This window comes from Mobula birostris, chromosome X (assembly GCF_030028105.1).
Source record: "Mobula birostris isolate sMobBir1 chromosome X, sMobBir1.hap1, whole genome shotgun sequence".
In the NCBI taxonomy this organism is placed as follows: Eukaryota; Metazoa; Chordata; class Chondrichthyes; order Myliobatiformes; family Myliobatidae; genus Mobula; species Mobula birostris.
The window spans coordinates 6,259,103-6,278,969 of record NC_092402.1 but is presented as its reverse complement, the minus strand read 5'-3'; the positions used below and the strand labels follow the sequence as shown (position 1 = coordinate 6,278,969).

General features: G+C 51.1%; 1 protein-coding gene across 7 annotated transcripts in view; it reads right to left on the bottom strand.

Moving 5' to 3' along the window:
* Window positions 1-10,759: 10,759 nt before the first annotated feature.
* odad4 (outer dynein arm docking complex subunit 4) overlaps window positions 10,760-19,867 on the bottom strand; it is a 137,846-nt gene continuing 128,738 nt past the window's right edge. For all 7 annotated transcript variants that reach the window (XM_072248815.1, XM_072248816.1, XM_072248809.1 and 4 more), the window contains one exon: window positions 10,760-11,102. In XM_072248815.1, coding sequence (XP_072104916.1) covers window positions 10,888-11,102 — 215 coding nt within the window. In that variant the 3' untranslated portion in view covers window positions 10,760-10,887. The remainder of the gene's footprint in view (window positions 11,103-19,867) is intronic.

Below are 19,867 nucleotides of genomic sequence, written 5' to 3'. Positions count from 1 at the left end.
CAGGATTGTTTTTCCCCACTGAGGTTGGGTGGGACTACAACTCGGCATTTTGGGTCAAGGGTGCAAGGTGAGAAGTTTAAGGGGAACATGAGGGGAAACTCCTTCACTCAGAGGAGTGCGGAGTGAGCTGCTGGCATAAGGGGTGGATGGGATTTCGATTTCAATGTTTTTAAGAGAAGTTTGGATAGGTACATGGATGGGAAGGGTATGGAGGGCGGTGGTCCCCGAGCAGGCCGATGGGAGTAGGCAGTTTAAATGGTTCAGCATGGACTAGATGGGCCGAAGGGTCTGTTCCTGTGCTGTATTTTTCTATGGCTCCAACTGAGTATTCCTTACCCCTGGATTCACTGCTGGTAAACCTCTGCCACTTTGACGTCTTTTGGACGAATTCCACCGGGCTTTTTTCTGCAGGGGATTCATTGTGCCTTGGAAGTGCAGTGAACGTTTTGAATCCTTACTTTTCAGTCCCCCCCCCAACCCCTTGACCTGGTTGCAATAACAAATTGCATCTGAGGGGTCTGCAGTGTTGGGAAGGGACGTCCCGCTGTTGTGTCAGTGTGTCCCGCGTCTACCAGCTGTTACTGCTTTGGTTAGATTAATCAGACCACAATTTTTATAAAAGGCTGGTATATAGAGTCATTAAAAAAAAACTACAGCACAGAAACAGGCCCTTCAGCCTGTCTAGTCGATGCCGACCTGCTTTTCCAGTCTCACCAACCTGCCCCTGAACCGCAGCCCTCCATCCATGTACCTATCCAAACTTAAATGTGGAGATCAAGCTCACGTGCACCACTTGCTCTGGTAGCTCAGTCCACCCTCCGAGTGAGGAAGTTCCCCCTTAACTATTTCCTCTTTCACCCTTAACTCGTGACCTCTCGTTCTAGTCCCACCCAGCCTCAGTGGAAAAAAGCCTGCTTGCATTTACCCTATCCGTACCCCTCACAGTTCTGTGTTGGCGTGTGGCCAAGTGGTTACGTCGGTCTAGTGATCTGAAGGTCGCTAGTTCGAGCCTCAGCTGAGGCGGCGTGTTGTGTCCTTGAGCAAGGCACTCAACCACACATTGCTCTTGTGACGAAACAGGGTTACAAAAAGTACACATAGACTAAGATGTTAACTGTCCTGTGCTGGCACCAGTGGGATCAACAGTTGATCTGCCACCTCTCTTCAGGAGAGAGAGAGATAAGGAAGACAATGGAGCAGCATTTGGAAATGTTAATGAAGAGACGAGAGAGTTTAACGGAAGGAGACACCGGTCTGAGAACTGTCAAGATCGCCTCCCTTTTGAACCCTGAACTGTTTGAAGTGTGATGGACAGGCGATACCCCAGCAGGGGGATAAAAAGGGACAGGTTCGCTAAGGCAGGACACACACACGACACCACGAGGTAACGAGACCCTGGAAGCGGTGCGCCTCCCACAAGTCGGTGGGAGTTTTGGAGGGCTGATCGTGGGACCAAGCCATAGACGCACAGGGTGGAAAGATACGATCGGCGGGAACCTGGTGTGTGTCCGCCCTTGCCTCGGTGCCAGGTTCACTGCAGAGGAACGATCGTATCTGAAGCGGAGGGGTCACAGTCAGTGACCTCAGAAGACATTACAAAGGGCTCGCCCGAAAGCTGACTGTGAGGAATATCGAAGGTCTGTTTGGAATGCGATTTGAATATTCATTCGCTCTTTCTCTCTCTCTCTCCCACGGCGACGGCGATTACTGCGAACTGAACTAAACTGAACTCTGTCACTTTGAAACTGGTCATTTACCCCTAGACTGCTATAGAGCTTGATTGATCCTATTATCCTAGATCTGTGTACATGTGTGTTTATTCATTACTAACCTGTTGCATTTATATCCTTACTATTAGAGTACTGTGTTGCTTATTTCTTTAATAAAACTTTCTTAGTTCCAGTAATCCAGACTCCAACTGAGTGATCGATTTCTACTGGTTTGGCAATCCAGTTATGGGGTACGTAACACTCTGTGACGACACCAGTGCCAAGCTGTATGGGTCCTAATGCCCTTCCCTTGGACAACATCAGTGTCGTGGAGAGGGGAGACTTGCAGCACGGGCAACTGCCGGTCTTCCATACAACCTTGCCCAGGCCTGCACCCTGGAGAGTGAAGACTTTCCAGGCGCAGATCCATGGTCTCATGAGACTAACGGATGCCTATAATTCTGTCTACCTCTATCAAATCTCCCCTCATTCTCAATCGTTCCCCATAACTCAGGTCCTCCAGTCCCGGCAACATCCCGGTAAATTTCCTCTGCACTCTCTCAACCTCACTTACGTCTTTCCTGCGGGTAAGTGACCAGAACTGCAGATCAGGTCTCACCAATGTCTTACACAACTTCAGCGTAACAACTGTGGGGCGCCACGTTAGCTGGTTGTTCCTGTTCCTCACCGCGCCTTGTGGCGTGTCGGGCGACATGCACAGAATGCGGGAGGAACTCAGCAGGCCAGGCAGCATCTATGGAAGAAACAAAGCACAGCTTCGGGCTGAAGGAGATGGGGGTCCTTAATGATGGATGCCACCTTTTTGAGGCATCTCTTTCGAAGGTGTCCGGGATGCTGGGGAGGCCGGTGGCCATGGTGGAGCTCACTGAGTTCACAACTTTCTGCAACTTTATCCGGTCCTGACCAGTGGTTTTCCCCACTGCACCCCCCACCCCAAAACCAGCCCTCCATAATAGAAATCACATTAAACTTTACAGCAAAGTCTCATTATCAGGAAGCGAACATTAATAGATTTTAACAAGTCTGTTTTTTTAAAGCCTCTGCCCAGATATCCTGCCAGAGTAGCCGTGTATGGGAAGTTATTACCTGGGTAGTTACCTCATCAGGACAACATCAGAGCTGGGAGTAATGATGAATCTCGGGTGTTGCTTTGCAGAAACAGAACATCAAAATGACTCAAAGTTCCGAACAAACACCGTGACCGCCATGTTCACGTTCATTTCCAGAGGATTGGAATATAAAAGCAAGGATGTAACGCTGAGGCTTTGTAAGACATTGGTGAGGCCTCGCTTGGAGTATTGTCAGCCATTTTGGAACCCTTATCGATGAAACCATGTGCTGACCTTGGAGAGGGTTCAAAGCAGGTTCATGAGAGAGATTGCAGAATTGAAAGGTGCATCACAGGAGGAGTGTTTGATGGCTCTGGGCCTGTACTCACTGGAATTCAGAAGAATGTGTTGGGGGGGGGGGTGCTGGTGAGATATCATTGAAACCTATCGAATGTCGAAAGGCCTTGATAAAGTGGATATGGAGAGGATGTTTCCTGTCGTGGGGGAGTCTAGGACCAGAGGGCACAGATAGAGTGGATGTGGAGAGGATGTTTCCTATAGTGGGGGAGTCTAGGACCAGAGGACACAGATAGAGTGGATGTGGAGAGGATGTTTCCTATAGTGAGGGGAGTCTAGGACCAGAGGGCACAGATAGAGTGGATGTGGAGAGGATGTTTCCTGTCGTGGGGGAGTCTAGGACCAGAGGACACAGATAGAGTGGATGTGGAGAGGATGTTTCCTATAGTGGGGGAGTCTAGGACCAGAGGACACAGATAGAGTGGATGTGGAGAGGATGTTTCCTATAGTGAGGGGAGTCTAGGACCAGAGGGCACAGATAGAGTGGATGTGGAGAGGATGTTTCCTATAGTGGGGGAGTCTAGGACCAGAGGACACAGATAGAGTGGATGTGGAGAGGATGTTTCCTATAGTGGGGGAGTCTAGGACCAGAGGACACAGATAGAGTGGATGTGGAGAGGATGTTTCCTATAGTAGGGGAGTCTAGGACCAGAGGACACAGATAGAGTGGATGTGGAGAGGATGTTTCCTGTCGTGGGGGAGTCCAGGACCAGAGGGCACAGATAGAGTGGATGTGGAGAGGATGTTTCCTATAGTGGGGGAGTCTAGGACCAGAGGACACAGATAGAGTGGATGTGGAGAGGATGTTTCCTATAGTGGGGGAGTCTAGGACCAGAGGGCACAGATAGTGTGGATGTGGAGAGGATGTTGCCTACAGTGGGAGAGTCTAGGACCAGAAGACACAGATAGAGTGGATGTGGAGAGGATGTTTCCTATAGTGGGGGAGTCTAGGACCAGAGGACACTGATAGAGTGGATGTGGAGAGAGTGTTTCCTATAGTGGGGGTGTCTGGGACCCGAGGTACAGCCTCAGAATAGACTGAGTCCTATTAGAACAGAGACGAGAAGTATTTTTTCAGCCAGAGAGTGGTGAATCTATGGGTTGTAGAAGCCAGGTGATTGAGTGTACTGAAAGGTGAAATTGATAGGTTCGATACGTCGTCTGTGTTCCCTCCCCCCCCCCACCCCCGCCATTAATGCTGCCTGGCCTGCTAAGTTCCTCCAGCATTTTGTGTGTGTTGCTCAGATTTCCAGCATCTGCATCAGGCGGGAACCTTACTATTTCTTTAGCATTTGTCTGCTGTGTTTTTTTTCTCTCTCTCTGACGAAGCTGTGTTGTCACCCCGACGCTGAACCCAGCACGGATGGAAAGCGTGCAAAGAGGCCGGCCGGACTCGAACCGGGGAACCGCTCGCCTACGCAGTCCGGTGCGGACGCCATCTGCACCGCCGGAGTTCACTTCTAGCGTTGTCTGTAAGAAAATGTGTACTGTGTGTGTGTGTGTGTGTGTGTGTGTCTGTGTGTGTGTGTGTGTCTGTGTGTGTGTGTGTGTGTGTGTGTGTGTGTGTGTGTGTGTGTGTGTGTGTGCGTGTGTGTGTGTGTATTCTTTCCCCACAGTCCGAAGCCAAACCGATTGGTAGGTTAATTGGTCATTGCAAATTGTCCTGTGATAAGACTCGGGTTGAACAGCTAGCCACTTTATCGATCCCAAAGGAAATTAGTGTCCCAGTAGCATTACAAGTGCACAGATACATACGCACATATTAGGAGAGAAGTAGGAAAGAATATAAAAATAAGTTACCACAAACAGTTTAACGGGGGAACAGGGGAGGAAGAGGTGGTCATTACTTCCCCAGTTACATCAGTGGGTTGCTGGGCGGTGCGACCCGGTGGCTCCGCGTTGTCCCACTAAAGTAACACAAGGGCATTTGCGGACGCTGGAAATCCGGAGCACCACACGCGGAAGAATAATACACCCCCCCCAGCTTCTCCTGTCTCCCGATCGGGAACGGCGTGATGTGTTGGTCGTCGGGAGAAAGCTCTCACGCGTAAGGTCACCGCACCGTGAAATGCCATCTGGCAACTTCCAGCAGCCCATGGCTTACTCTCCCGATGTTTCCGAGGAGTTGTTTCTCTCGCTTGGTAGGAGAAAGAATTTAAAAGCAGAGAGATAATGCGGGGCCTTGATAAGACACGAGTCAGGCCGCACTTGGAGTGTTATCAGCAATTTTGGGCCCCCCTCACCTCCGAAAGGATGGGTTGTCATTGGGGAGAGTCCAGAGGAGGTTCACGAGAACGAAGGGGTTAACATATGAGGCGTAATTGGCAGCTTTGGGCCTGTACTCGCTGGAATTGAGAAGAATGGGGAGGGATCTCATTGAAACCTACCGGATGTTGAAAGGACTAGATAGGGTGGATGTGGAGAGGATGTTTCCTGTAGTGGGCGTATCCAGAACTAGAGGGCACAGCCTCGAAATTAAGGGGTGACCTTTTAGAACAGAGGTAAGAAGGATCTTTTCAGCCAGAGAGTAGTATATCTGCGGAATGCTCTGCCACAGACTGTGGTGGAGGCCAAGTCAGTGGGTATATTTAAGGCGGAAGCTGATAGTTTCTTGATCGGTCAGGGCATCAAAGGATATGGCGAGAAGGCAGGTGTATGGGGTTGAGTGGGATCCGGGATCAGCCGTGGCAGAACGGCGCGGAGCAGACTCGATGGGCTGAATGGCCTAATTCCGCTCCTATGCCTTGTGGTCTAACTTCGAACCACGTTCTGCAGTGGGCATCCTTGGTAAAGTTGAGCGATACCTGATTTGGAGCCTCCCGGTGGCAACCATTGGATCAGGGAACTTCCCTGATCCTTGCTTTTGAATTACAGCTCCACGTACCATCTCTTCCCAGTTCCTTAAGACATTCGAGATTCGAGATTGCTTCATGTCGTTTCCCGTACACGGGTGTAAGGAGAATGGAATAATTGCTACTCCGGATCTGATACAGCACACAAAAAAAAACAATAGGATAAAAAATTCTAAAATCCAAGGTTTAAAGAACATTTATTACCAGAGTATGTCTACATTATATGACCTTGAAATTTCTCTACTTACAGACTGCCACAAAACAAAAACCCCATTGGAGAGGGTTCAGAGAAGATTCACGAGAATGATTCCAGGAATGAAAGGGTTACTGTATGAGGACCGTCTGGCAACTCTTGGGCTGTATTCCCTGGAGTTCAGGAGAATGGGTGGGGATCTCATAGAAACATTCTGAATGTTAAAATGCCTGAACAGATTGGATATGGCGAAGTTATTTCCCATGGTAGGGGAGTCTAGGACAAGAGGGCATGACTTCAGGATTGAAGGACGCCTATTTAGAACTGAGATGGCAGGGAAATTCTGAATATGCTGGAACTTTATGGGAATAATCAGGGTCCACAGGACCATAAGACACTGGAACAGGATTAAACCATTCGGCCCATCAGTCCAGTCAGAAATTTGATGGCAGCTGATCCATTTCCCCTCTCAACTCCGTTCTCCTGCCTTCTACCTGTAACCTTTGACACCCTGACTAATGAAGAACCTGTCTACCTCTGCTTTGAATACACTCAATGATCTCCCTCCAGGATCCACCGATTCACCACTCTCTGGCTAAAAAAGAAAATCCTCCTCATCTCTGTTCTAAGAGAATGTCTGTGTATTTTTAGACTGTGTCCTCTGGTCCTAGACTCCTCCACTATAGGAAACATCCTCTCCACATCCACTCTATCTGTGTCCTCCGGTCCCAGACTCCCCCAGTATAGGAAACATCCTCTCCACATCCACTCTATCTGTGTCCTCTGGAACTAGACTCCCCCACTATAGGAAACATCCTCTCCACGTCCACTCTATCTGCGCCCTCTGGTCCTAGACTCCCCCACTATAGGAAACCTCCTCTCCACATCAACTCTATCTGTGTCCTCTGGTCCCAGGTTCCCCCACTATAGGAAACATCCTCTCCATATCCACTTTATCAAGGCCTTTCGACATTCGATAGGTTTCAATGAGATCTCACCCCCCACCACCACAACCTTCTGAATTCCAGTGAGTACAGGCCCAGAGCCATCAAACACTCCTCCTGTGATGCACCTTTCAAATCCTCAATCATTCTCGTGAGCCTGCTTTGAACCCTCTCCAATGTCAGCACATGGTTTCATCAATAAGGGTTCCAAAATGGCTGACAATACTCCAAGCGAGGCCTCACCAATGTCTTACAAAGCCTCAGTGTTACATCCTTGCTTTTATATTCCAATCCTCTAGAAATGAACGTGAACGTGGCGGTCGCGGTGTTTGTTCGGAACTTTGAGTCATTTTGATGTTCTGTTTCTGCAAAGCAACACCCGAGATTCATCATTACTCCCAGCTCTGATGTTGTCCTGATGAGGTAACTACCCAGGTAATAACTTCCCATACACGGCTACTCTGGCAGGATATCTGGGCAGAGGCTTTAAAAAAAAGACTTAAAATCTTTTAATGATCGCTTCCTGATAATGAGACTTTGCTGTAAAGTTTAATGTGATTTGTATTATGGAGGGCTGGTTTTGGAGTTGGGGGGCAGTGGGGAAAACCACTGGTCAGGACCGGATAAAGTTGCAGAAAGTTGTGAACTCAGTCAGCTCCACCATGGCCACCGGCCTCCCCAGCATCCCGGACACCTTCGAAAGGTGAAGGCTCAGAAAGGCCACATCTGTCGTTGAGGATACCCAACACCCAGGACGTGCCCTCTTCACGTTGCTACCATCAGGGAGGAGGTACAGGAGCCTGAAGGCACACACTCAGCGATTCAGGAACAGCTTCTTCCCCTCTGCCATCAGGGAGGAGGTACAGGAGCCTGAAGACACACACTCAGCGATTCAGGAACAGCTTCTTCCCCTCTGCCATCAGGAAGGAGGTACAGGAGCCTGAAGACACACACTCAACGATTCAGGAACAGCTTCTTCCCCTCTGCCATCAGGGAGGAGGTACAGGAGCCTGAAGACACACACTCAGCGATTCAGGAACAGCTTCCTCCCCTCTGCCATCATATGTATAGATGTACGTCTCTACCAAAGGAGCTGTGAGGTGCTCCTTCCCTCCGCTAGCCTGCAGGTCACCCTTGGAGAAGGTGTAGCACCTGCTTAGCCCTCCCGATCAGGGTCAGGTGAAACCATGGGAGCAGGTGGTGGATGGTCGTACGAGCAGCCGGTGCAGATCACAAGTCCCGGTGATGCGACCACTGACGCCAGGCAGACAATCTCTGAAGAGTATTGATAATGGCTGGGGGGGGGGGGCGGGGGGGCGGTCACCCTGTCTTGTAAAGTCACTGCCCAGAAGAACGCGATGGCAAACCACTTCTGCAGGAAAAAATTGCCAAGAACAATCATGATGGTGGAAGGACTGTGATTGCCCTCCTCATACAATCTGGTGCATAATGAGGACATCATATGACATGGCACATAATGATGATGCTCAGTATGAGAGGGCGTATATTATCTTGAAGGTGATTGGAGGAAAGTTAAGGAGGGGTGTCAGAGGCAGTTTTTTTCACACTGAGAGTGGTGGGTGTGTGGAAGACCCTGCCAGGGGTGGTGATAGAGGCAGATACATTAGGGACATTTAAGAGACTCTTAGATAGTCTCATGGATGGAGGGTATGTGGGAGGGAAGGGTTAGATTGATCTGAGGGTAGGTTAAAAGGCTAGCACAACATCATGGGCCGAAGGGCCTGTAGTGTTACATGTTCTATGTTTGTGCATCCTGCCTCATCTTTTTTTTTGCCTCTAGTTCCAAAAGTTCTGAAGAAGTCCTAGGAAGAGTTTTAGCTGTACAGAACACTGGTTAAGTTGGGGGAATTAATGACTCACTGTGAAGGCATGCCTGGGTGTAAGGCACATTAGGGACATTTTAAGGATTCTTAGACAGGTATGGGGATGATAGAACAATTAGAGTAGGTTATGGGGTCAGCACGACTTGGGTGGGCTGAGGGGACTGTACTTCTCTATGTTACACGTTCTATGTCGCCTGAGGGGGAATCTCTTTAGCCAGAGGCCGGTGAATCTGTGGAATTCATTGCCGGAGACGGGCTGCACAGGCCGAGTCGTTGGGTGTACTGAAAGCCGAGGTTGATCGGTTCCTGATTAGTTGGGGTGTCAAGGGTTACAGGGAGAAGGCGGCAGGGGAACGGGGGTTGGGGGGGAGTTGAGAGGGATAGTAAATCAGCCATGATGAATTGGTGGGGCAGACTCGATGGGCCAAATGGCCTAATTTTGCTCCTGTGTAAAGGAAGGCTTTGGAGAGGGTTCACTCACCAGGATGCTGCCTGGTTTAGAGGGCACGAGGCTGGATAAACTTGGGTTGTTTTCTCTGGAGTGCTGGAGGCCGAGGGGAGATCTGATAGAGGTTTACAAGATTATGAGAGGCATAGATAGAGTGGACAGAGAGTATCTGTTTGCCAGGGTAGAAATGTCTAACACCAGAGGGCAGGCACTGAAGCTGAGAGGGGGATGAGGTTCAAGGGGGACGTGAGGGGTAAGTTTTTTACTCAGAGAGTGGCGGATGACTGGAATGTGCTGTCTGGTACGGTGGTAGAGGCAAACACATTAGAAGTTTTTAAGTGTCATTTGGATAGGCACAAGGTCTCATCCTGAGCACAGACCCCTCAGCATCAGCGGCTCCACAGTGGAGAGAGTGGAAAACATCAAGTTCCTTGGGGGTGCAGATCTCGGACAATCTCACCCGGTCCAGGAACACCACTGGGATTGTGAAACGGGCCCAGCAGAGATTGCACTTTCTGAGGAAGCTTAAACAAGTATCACTCCCCACTAACATCTTAACTACATTCTACAGAGGCGTGGTTGAGAGTGTGCTGACCTTTAGCATCACAACCTGGTACTCCAGCTGCAGTGTTGTTGACAAAAAAGCCTTGCAGAGGGTGGTTAGGGGAGCAGAGAAGGTTATTGGGGTCTCCCTACCTTCTGTCCAAGACCCCTTTCAGAGTCGATGCCTCCAGAAGACACGGTACATCATTAAAGACCCCTCACACCCTCTCCATGAACTGTTTGTTCTTCTGCCATCAGGCAAACGTTACAGGAGCATCAAAACTAAAACCACAAGGCTTCTAAACAGCTTCCTCCCACAGGCAGTCAGACTGCTAAATAGCTGCTCCACCTGATTCTGCTTTGGACACTTTTAACTTGCACTGGACACTTTTAACTGATTTTAACTGACATGTGGCTGTTGTGTTTTACTATTTATTGTTATGTTTATTATTTAGTGTTGCGTTTGTTATGTTATGATTGCATTGCTGCTGGGAAACACTGTCTCATTCTGCCCTGCAGAGCTGATGTACAGTTAGAATGACAATAAAGTCTTTTTTTGAGTTTGAATTTGGATGTGAGGGAGATGGAGAGATGTGGAGGAGGGAGGAGGGTTTGGGCGTTTCTGATTTGTGGTTTTTAGCTGGTTCAGCACAACACTGTGGGGCCGAATGGCCTGTACCTGTGCTGCACTGTTCAATGTCCTATTCGTTGAGGAAACTCCCCCCCCCCCCACCCACCACTCTTCTAAACTCCAACAGGTACAGGCGCAGAGACATGAAACACTCCTTGTTACATCAGCCCCCTTTAAAACAAACAGGTTTATTGATTTTCATAAAATCAATCCTTTGCTGACAAGGCCAGACGGTTGACAGGCGTAGGAAGCAACGCCAAGGGGCGACCCGTTATCGGCTCAATCCCAGGCACGTTTCACTCCTCCTTCTCCCCTCGGCCCGCCTCGCCTTCGGCCGTCGCTCCTTCGCCGGTCTCCTCCCCTCGGCCCGTCGTCTCTGCTGCCTCCCCGTCCTCCGGCCTCCCTTCCGCCGCCCCGCCCTTCAGCGCCCCCGCCTCGGCCGCAGCTCCCACCGGGGCTGCTCCGCCTGCTGAACCGCCGCGATCACCCGTCTGTCCTTTCGTCTCTGCGCCTGGGGGAAGAGAGGGAAACAAAGGGAACGTGAGCTATACAGGCTGTAATAAAACGAACGTCAGCTCACCCCAGACGTTAGCTTTTCAGCTCGAACGCCGAACAGTACAGCACAGAAAGAGGCCATTCGGCCCCACAGTGTTGTGCTGAACCTGCTATAAACAAACAAGTCAAAAACGCCCAAGCCCTCCTCCCGACACCATGTCCACATCCCTCCATCTTCCTCACATCGGCGTGCCTGTCCAAATGACTCTTAGAAGCCTCTAGTGTATTTGTCTCTACCACCACACCAGGCAGCACATTCCAGGCATCTACCATTCTCTGAGTAACAAACTTACCCCTCACATCCCCCTTGATCCTACCCCCCTCACACCTCCAATGGCCTCTGGTGTTAGACCTTTCAACCCTGGTAAACAGATACTCTCGGTCCATATATCGAGACCTGCCTCTCAGTTTTTTTGCACGACCTTACTTTCCATTTTTCTATTTTCTATTTATGATTTATAATTTAAATGTTTAATATTTACTATTGATTTGTAATCCAGGGAGCGGGAAGCACAGAATCAAATATCGCTGAGATGATTGTACATTCTAGTACCAATTGTTTGGCGACGATAAAGTATAAAGTAAATCCATATAACCATTACAGCACGGAAACAGGCCATCTCAGCCCTTCTAGTCTGTGCCGAACTCTTACTCTCACCTAGTCCCACCGACCTGCACTCAGCCCATAACCCTCCATTCCTTTCCTGTCCATATATCTATCCAATTTAACTTTAAATGACAACATCGAACCTGCCTCAACCACTTCTGCTGGAAGCTCGTTCCACACAGCTACCGCTCTCTGAGTAAAGAAGTTCCCCCTCGTGTTACCCCTAAACTTTTGCCCTTTAACTCTCAACTCATGTCCTCTTGTTTCAAACTCCCCCCCTCTCAATGGAAAAAGCCTATCCACATCAACTCTGTCTATTGATCCACTCTATCGATGCCTCCCTTGTAAACCTCTATCAGTTCTCCCCTCAGCCTCCGGTGCTGCAGACAAAACAACCCAAGTTTATCCAGCCTCTCACGACAGCACATGCCCTCTAAACCAGACAGCATCCTGGTAAACCTCTTCTGCCCTCTCTCCAAAGCCTCAACATCCTTCCTATAGCGGGGTGACCAGAACTGTACACAATACTCCAGATGTGGCCTCACCAGAGTTTTATAAAGTCACAACACAACCTCCTGACTTTTGAACTCAATGCTCAACAACCAATTACTCCTCTAATTCTTCCTGCTGGGGGCGGGGGCGGTGGGGGGCGGAGGCATGGTGGACTGCAAGGAAGGCCGTCAAAGCTGGAGAAACAAGAATGCAGTGGAATTCAGTGAAGGAACCCACCCACCCTGCTCACGGACTGTCTGTCCCACTCCTGTCAGGGAGGAGACTACGTAGCATCCACGCCAGGACCTCCAGATTCAAAAACAGTGACTTTCCCCAAGCAGTGAGGTTGATCAACACATCCACCCACTGACCCACTCCTCCACAGTCCTAATCACCCACTGACCCACCCCTCCACACCCCCAACCACCTACTGACCCACCCCACCACAACCCCAATCACCCACTGACCCACCCCTCCATACCCCCAATCACCCACCGACCCACCCCTCCACACCCCCAATCACCCACCGACCCACCCCTCCACACCCCCAATCACCCACCGACCCACCCCTCCACACCCCCAATCACCCACCGACCCACCCCTCCACACACCCAATCACCCACCGACCCACCCCTCCACACCCCCAATCACCCACTGACCCACCCCTCCACACCCCCAATCACCCACTGACCCACCCCTCCACACCCCAATCACCCACTGACCCACCCCTCCACACCCCCCATCACCCACTGACCCACCCCTCCACACCCCCAATCACCCACTGACCCACCCCTCCACACCCCCAATCACCCACTGACCCACCCCTCCACACCCCAATCACCCACTGACCCACCCCTCCACACCCCCCATCACCCACTGACCCACCCCTCCACACCCCCAATCACCCACTGACCCACCCCTCCACACCCCCAATCACCCACAGACCCACCCCTCCACACCCCCAATCACCCACCGACCCACCCCTCCACACCCCCAATCACCCACCGACCCACCCCTCCACACCCCCAATCACCCACCGACCCACCCCTCCACACCCCCAATCACCCACTGACCCACCCCTCCACACCCCCCATCACCCACTGACCCACCCTTCCACACCCCCAATCACCCACTGACCCACCCCTCCACACCCCCAATCACCCACCGACCCACCCCTCCACACTCCCAATCACCCACTGCCCACCCCTCCACACCCCCAATCACCCACCGACCCACCCCTCCACACCCCCAATCACCCACTGACCCACCCCTCCACACCCCCCATCACCCACTGACCCACCCCTCCACACCCCCAATCACCCACCGACCCACCCCTCCACACACCCAAACACCCACCGACCCACCCCTCCACACCCCCAATCACCCACTGACCCACCCCTCCACAGTCCCAATCACCCAATGGACCCGGAGTAACAATCTCCTCTTTCTCCTTTACACTCGTGGACTGGAAATGTTGTTAAACAAACTTGGATCATGAGGAAGTGTGGGGTGTTGCACTTTGGGAGGACGGACCAGGGGGAGATTTACACAAAAGACTGAAGATTGCCGAGTTCCAGGTAGATGGGGTCGTAAAGAGGGATTTCGGTACACAGGCCTTCAGAAGCCAACGCACTGAGTGCAGGAGATGGGATGTCATACTGAAGTTGTACAAGACTTTGGTGAGGCCTAATTTTGGAGTATTGAGTGCAGTTCTGGTCACCTACCTGCAGGGAAGATGTAAATAAGTTTGAGAGAGTGCAGAGAAAATTTACCAGGAGTTCCTGAGATGAAACAGGTTGAACAGGTTGACTTTATTCCCTGGAGCGTAGGAGAATGAGGGGAGATTTGATGGAGGTACACAAAATTATGAGGGGTATAGATAGGGTTAATGCAAGCAGGTGCTTTTCCACTGAGGTTGGGTGGGACTAGAACTAGAGGTCATAGGTTATGGGTGAAAGGTGAAATATTTAAGGGGAATCTCTTCATGACTGTGTGGCAAGGAACAGCTCAACTGCCAGCCATAAAGCTGCTGATGAAAGAACCATTGTTGGCAGAATTTCAGATGCCGACAAGATCGGTCAGCTGGCTGAGTGATTTTTCAGCAACAACCTGGCATTCAGGGTCAGTAAGATCAAAGAGCTGATTGTGGACTTCAGCAAGGGTAAGACAAGAGAGCAGAGGGAGCAGAAGTGGAAAAGTGAGCAGTTTCAAGTTCCAGGGTGTCAAGATCTCTGAGGGGCCCAACACATCGATGTGGCTACAAAGAAGGCACGAGGGTGGCTTCATTAGGAGTTTGAGGAGATTCGGTACGTCACCAAAGACTCTCGCAAATTTCTACAGATGTACGGTGGAGAGCTTTCTGACTGGCTGCATCTCCGTCTGGTGTGGGGGGGTTGGGGAGAGGATTCTGCACAGGATCGAAATAAACTGCAGAAAGTTGTAAACTCAGTCAGCTCCATCATGGCCTCACAACGACAGCATCTGTCGCTAGGGACCCCCACCACCCAGGACAAGCCTCTCCTCATTGCTACCATCAGGGAGGAGGTACAGGAGCCTGAAGACACACACTCAACGATTCAGGAACAGCTTCTTCCCCTCTGCCATCAGGGAGGAGGTACAGGAGCCTGAAGACACACACTCAGCAATTCAGGAACAGCTCCTTCCCCTCTGCCATCAGGGAGGAGGTACAGGAGCCTGAAGACACACACTCAACGATTCAGGAACAGCTCCTTCCCCTCTGCCATCAGGGAGAAGGTACAGGAGCCTGAAGACACACACTCAGCGATTCAGGAACAGCTTCTTCCCCTCCACCATCCGATTTCTGAATGGACATTGAACCCGTGAACGCTACCTCACTACATTTGCTATAGTGGGGGGAGTCTCGGACCAGAGGACACAGATAGAGTGGATGTGGAGAGGATGTTTCCTATAGTGGGGGAGTCTAGGACCAGAGGACACAGATAGAGTGGATGTGGAGAGGATGTTTCTTGTAGTGGGGGAGTCTCGGACCAGAGGACACAGATAGAGTGGATTTGGAGAGGATGTTTCCTATAGTGGGGAAGTCTAGGACCAGAGGCACAGATAGAGTGGATGTGGAGAGGATGTTTCCTATAGTGGGGGAGTCTCGGACCAGAGGACACAGATAGAGTGGATGTGGAGAGGATGTTTCCTATAGTGGGGGAGTCTAGGACCAGAGGAACACAGATAGAGTGGATGTGGAGAGGATGTTTCCTGTAGTGGGGGAGTCCAGGATCAGAAGACACAGACAGAGTGGACGTGGAGAGGATGTTTCCTATAGTGGGGGAGTCTAGGACCAGAGGGCACAGATAGAGTGGATGTGGAGAGGATGTTCCCCATGGCGAGGGAGTCTAGGACCAGAGGGCACAGATAGAGTGGATGTGGATAGGATGTTTCCCATGGCGAGGGAGTCTAGGACCAGAGGGCACAGATAGAGTGGATGTGGAGAGGATGTTTCCTATGGTGGGGGAGTCTAGGACCAGAGGGCACAGCCTCAGGATAGAGGGGTGTCCATTTAGAACAGAGATGTGGAAAAATTCGTTCAGCCAGAGGGTGGTGAATCTGTGGAATATATTACCACAGGCAGCTGTGGAGGCCAGGTCGTTGGATTGATCGGTTCTCGACTGGCCACCGCATCAACGTTCTCAGGGAGAAGCCGGGGACTGGGGCTGAGGAGGGGGGGAAAGGTTCGGCCATGATGCACCATGTGGAGCAGAGTCGATGGGCTGAATGGCCTAATTCTGCTCCAATTATGGTCATCCGGGAGATGCCCTCTGCTCATTCCTACTCTCAGGGTGGGGAGGGCATGAAGGGGGAAGGTGGTGGAACTCGACGATTCAGAAGGAGCATCTTCCCCTTCGAGTTTCTGAGCTGCAGCTGAACACCGCTGTGGGGGTGAGCTCCCACTGCCTATAAAATGGGGTATCCAGGGAAGGGTGGCACCTCTGGCGAGGGGGCTTGTCCTGTGTCCATTCCGGGGGCAGCTCGCTCACCTTCGGTCCCCCACCGGACTCTCAGCTCTCACCGGTGGCTCCGAGTCGCCGACAGCCCGCGACAGCAGCCACACGCCCCGGTACACCAACGACAGGCGGGCTGAACCAGGCGCGGGTAGCCGGCGGGCCTCATAGCCCGGTGAGATAGGCGGGCTGTCGAAGTCAGCTCGGGGCGGACGAGAACTACGGTGAGATCCAACGGCCGGGAAGGCGGCTCTGCAACGACCTGCGGAGAGCCAAGGGCACGACGAGACGCAGAAGACGTCACGGTCACCCACTGCAACCAAGGAAGATCCTGGTTTGTGAGGCTTGCTCGTACCACTGGACCCGGACTTCTGCGGTCGAGAGAGAGAGCGTAACTGCCCCAGTGCAACATCTTTTCCGCTTCAAAAACTCTCCCTGTCATCGTCGGACACGATGGACTATCACCTCCAGACCTCCTAAATGCTCCCAATGCTGTGCGTCTCAAACAGCCTCTGGTGACCAAGTCCAGCTCCCGGCCTTCACTTGTGGTTTAGCTACTAAACCCGGCGGAATCGTGTCTACTGACAGGAGAAGGGGCAAAGGCCCCTTCACTGGCGCCTGAAAACCAGTCGCTCCGGGCAGACGGGGCTCGTCAGCCGTGGTTGGCAGATCATCTGGGAGAAGGAAAACTCTGATCTCAAACCTCCCGCTGTCACGGGGACGGCTTCGGGAGTAAACCCCGAGGAGAAAAATCCGGAGCTGGAGTCCCTACGTGGAACGCTGAGTTCAACGCTGACCGGCAACTCCTGGTGCCAAACTGTATCGGTCTCTGCCGTTCCTTTGGCTTCATCAGCTGTGTGGAGAGGGGGAGCCTGCTACACAGGCAACAGCTCGCTCCCCATATCGTACTGCCCTGGCTTGAGTATCTAAACAGCTAAGGTGCACATGGCCAAGTGGTTAAGGCATTGGACTAGCAACCTGCAGGTCGTGAGTTCGAGCCCCAGCCGAGGCAGCGTGTTGTGTCCTTTGAGCAAGGCACTTAACCACACGTTGCTCTGCGACGACACTGGGTCCTAATGCCCTTCCCTTGGACAACATCAGTGTCGTGGAGAGGGGAGACTTGCAGCATGGCCAACTGCCGGTCTTCCATACAACCTTGCCCGGGCCTGCGCCCTGGAGAGTGAAGACTTTCCAGGCACAGATCTACGCTCTCGCAAGACTAACGGGTGCCTTTACTTTAAGGTGCAATATCCATGGTCGGTCCAGATCAACAGAGAGACCCGAATGCACGGCACTACAAAACAATGTTGTACAGGCCAGTGATAGTAAACCCGAGTCTGATTCTGTGGGATTGGAACCAGATGCTCAGAACCTACGAAGAGAGTTGGCTCCATCAGTCTGGGTTCTGAACATTTCGCTCACTTCAGGCCCTAACTGGCAAGTTAAACAAAGAACATAGAACTTAGAACATCACAGCCCACGATGTTGTGCAGAACAGCGCAGCGCAATACAGTCCCTTGTGCGTTGTGACCACCTTTCAACCTATTCCAAGATCAATTGACCCTTCCCTCCCTCATATTCCTCGATTTTTCTACCATCCTCGTGCCCAAGAGTCTCTTTAATGCTCCAAATGTACCTGCCTTCACCAAAACATCCGATGCTCCTCGTACTCATCACTCTGTGTGAAAAAAAAAATTGGCATCCCCCCCAACAACCCCCACCACCATACATTCCAGTGATCACCTTAAAATTATGCCCACTGGTATTAGCTATTTGCACCCTGGGAAACAGCCTCTGGCTGTTCGCTCCATCTACACCTCCTTATCACCTTGTAAAAGAGCTCTCTGACTTTATGCTCACGATCTTCTTATCAGCTTGAACCAGTCTGGCCATTCTCCTCTGACCTCTCTCATTAACTTCAACAACTGCTCAGTCTTGTCATCTTCAGAAGTTTTCGGATGACTCTGCCATAGTTGGATGCATCAGCAAGGGAGATGAGGCTGAGTACAGGGCTACGGTAGGAAACTTTGTCACATGGTGTGAGCAGAATTACCTGCAGTTTAATGTGAAAAAGACTAAGGAGCTGGTGGTAGACCTGAGGAGAGCTAAGGTACCGGTGACCCCTGTTTCCATCCAGGGGGTCAGTGTGGACATGGAGGAGGATTACAAATACCTGGGGATACGAACTGACAATAAACTGGACTGGTCAAAGAACACTGAGGCTTTCCTACAAGAAGGGCCAGAGCCGTCTCCATTTCCTGAGGAGACTGAGGTCCTTAACATCTGCCGGACGATGCTGAGGATGTTCTACGAGTCTGTGGTGGCCAGTGCGATCATGTTTGCTGTTGTGTGCTGGGGCAACAGGCTGAGGGTAGCAGACACCAACAGAATCAACAAACTCATTCGTAAGGGCCAGTGATGTTGTGGGGATGGAACTGGACTCTCTGACGGTGGTGTCTGAAAAGAGGATGCTGTCCAAGTTGCATGCCATCTTGGACAATGTCTCCCATCCACTACATAATGTACTGGGTGGACACAGGAGTACATTCAGCCAGAGACTCATTCCACCGAGATGCAGCACAGAGCGTCATAGGAAGTCATTCCTGCCTGTGGCCATCAAACTTTACAACTCCCCCCTTGGAGGGTCAGACACCCTGAGCCAATAGGCTGGTCCTGGACTTATTTCCTGGCATAATTTACATATTACTATTTAATTATTTATGGTTCTATCACTATTTAATTATTTATGGTGCAATTGTAACGAAAACCAATTTCCCTCGGGATCAATAAAGTATGATTATGACTATGACTATTAATGAGGCGCTTTCACCCCACACAACTGCAGCTCGCTGGGGTTTTTTTCTGGTTTTATGCACCAATCTCTGTAAACCCTAGAGCAGGGGCTCCCAACTTGCCATAGAGGGAGTACAAAGAAGGTTCACCAGATTGATTCCTGGGATGGCAGGACTTTCATATGATGAAAGACTGGATGAACTAGGCTTATACTCGTTGGAATTTAGAAGATTGAGGGGGGATCTGATTGAAACGTATAAGATCCTAAAGGGATTGGACAAGTTAGATGCAGGAAGATTGTTCCCGATGTTGAGGAAGTCCAGAACGAGGGGCCACAGTTTGAGGATAGAGGGGAAGCCTTTTAGGACCGAGATTAGGAAAAACTTCTTCACACAGAGAGTGGTGAATCTGTGGAATTCTCTGCCACAGGAAACAGTTGAGGCCAGTTCATTGGCTATATTTAAGAGGGAGTTAGATATGGTCCTTGTGGCTACGGGGGTCAGGGGGTATGGAGGGAAGGCTGGGGCGGGGTTCTGAGTTGGATGATCAGCCATGATCATAATAAATGGCAGTGCAGGCTCGAAGGGCCGAATGGCCTACTCCTGCACCTATTTTCTATGTTTCTATGTTTCTATGTTTTTATGCCATGGACCAACACCATCAAGCAAGGGGTTCATGGACCCTAGGTTAGGAACCCCTGCTGTAGAGACTGTTGAGGGTGGAAACCCCAGGAGATCAGCAGTTTTCTGAGATACTCGAACCACCCCGTCTGGCACCAGCAATCGTTCCACGGTCAAAGTCGCTTGGATCACCTGTCTTCCCCCATCCTGATGTTTGGTCTGAGCAATAACTGAA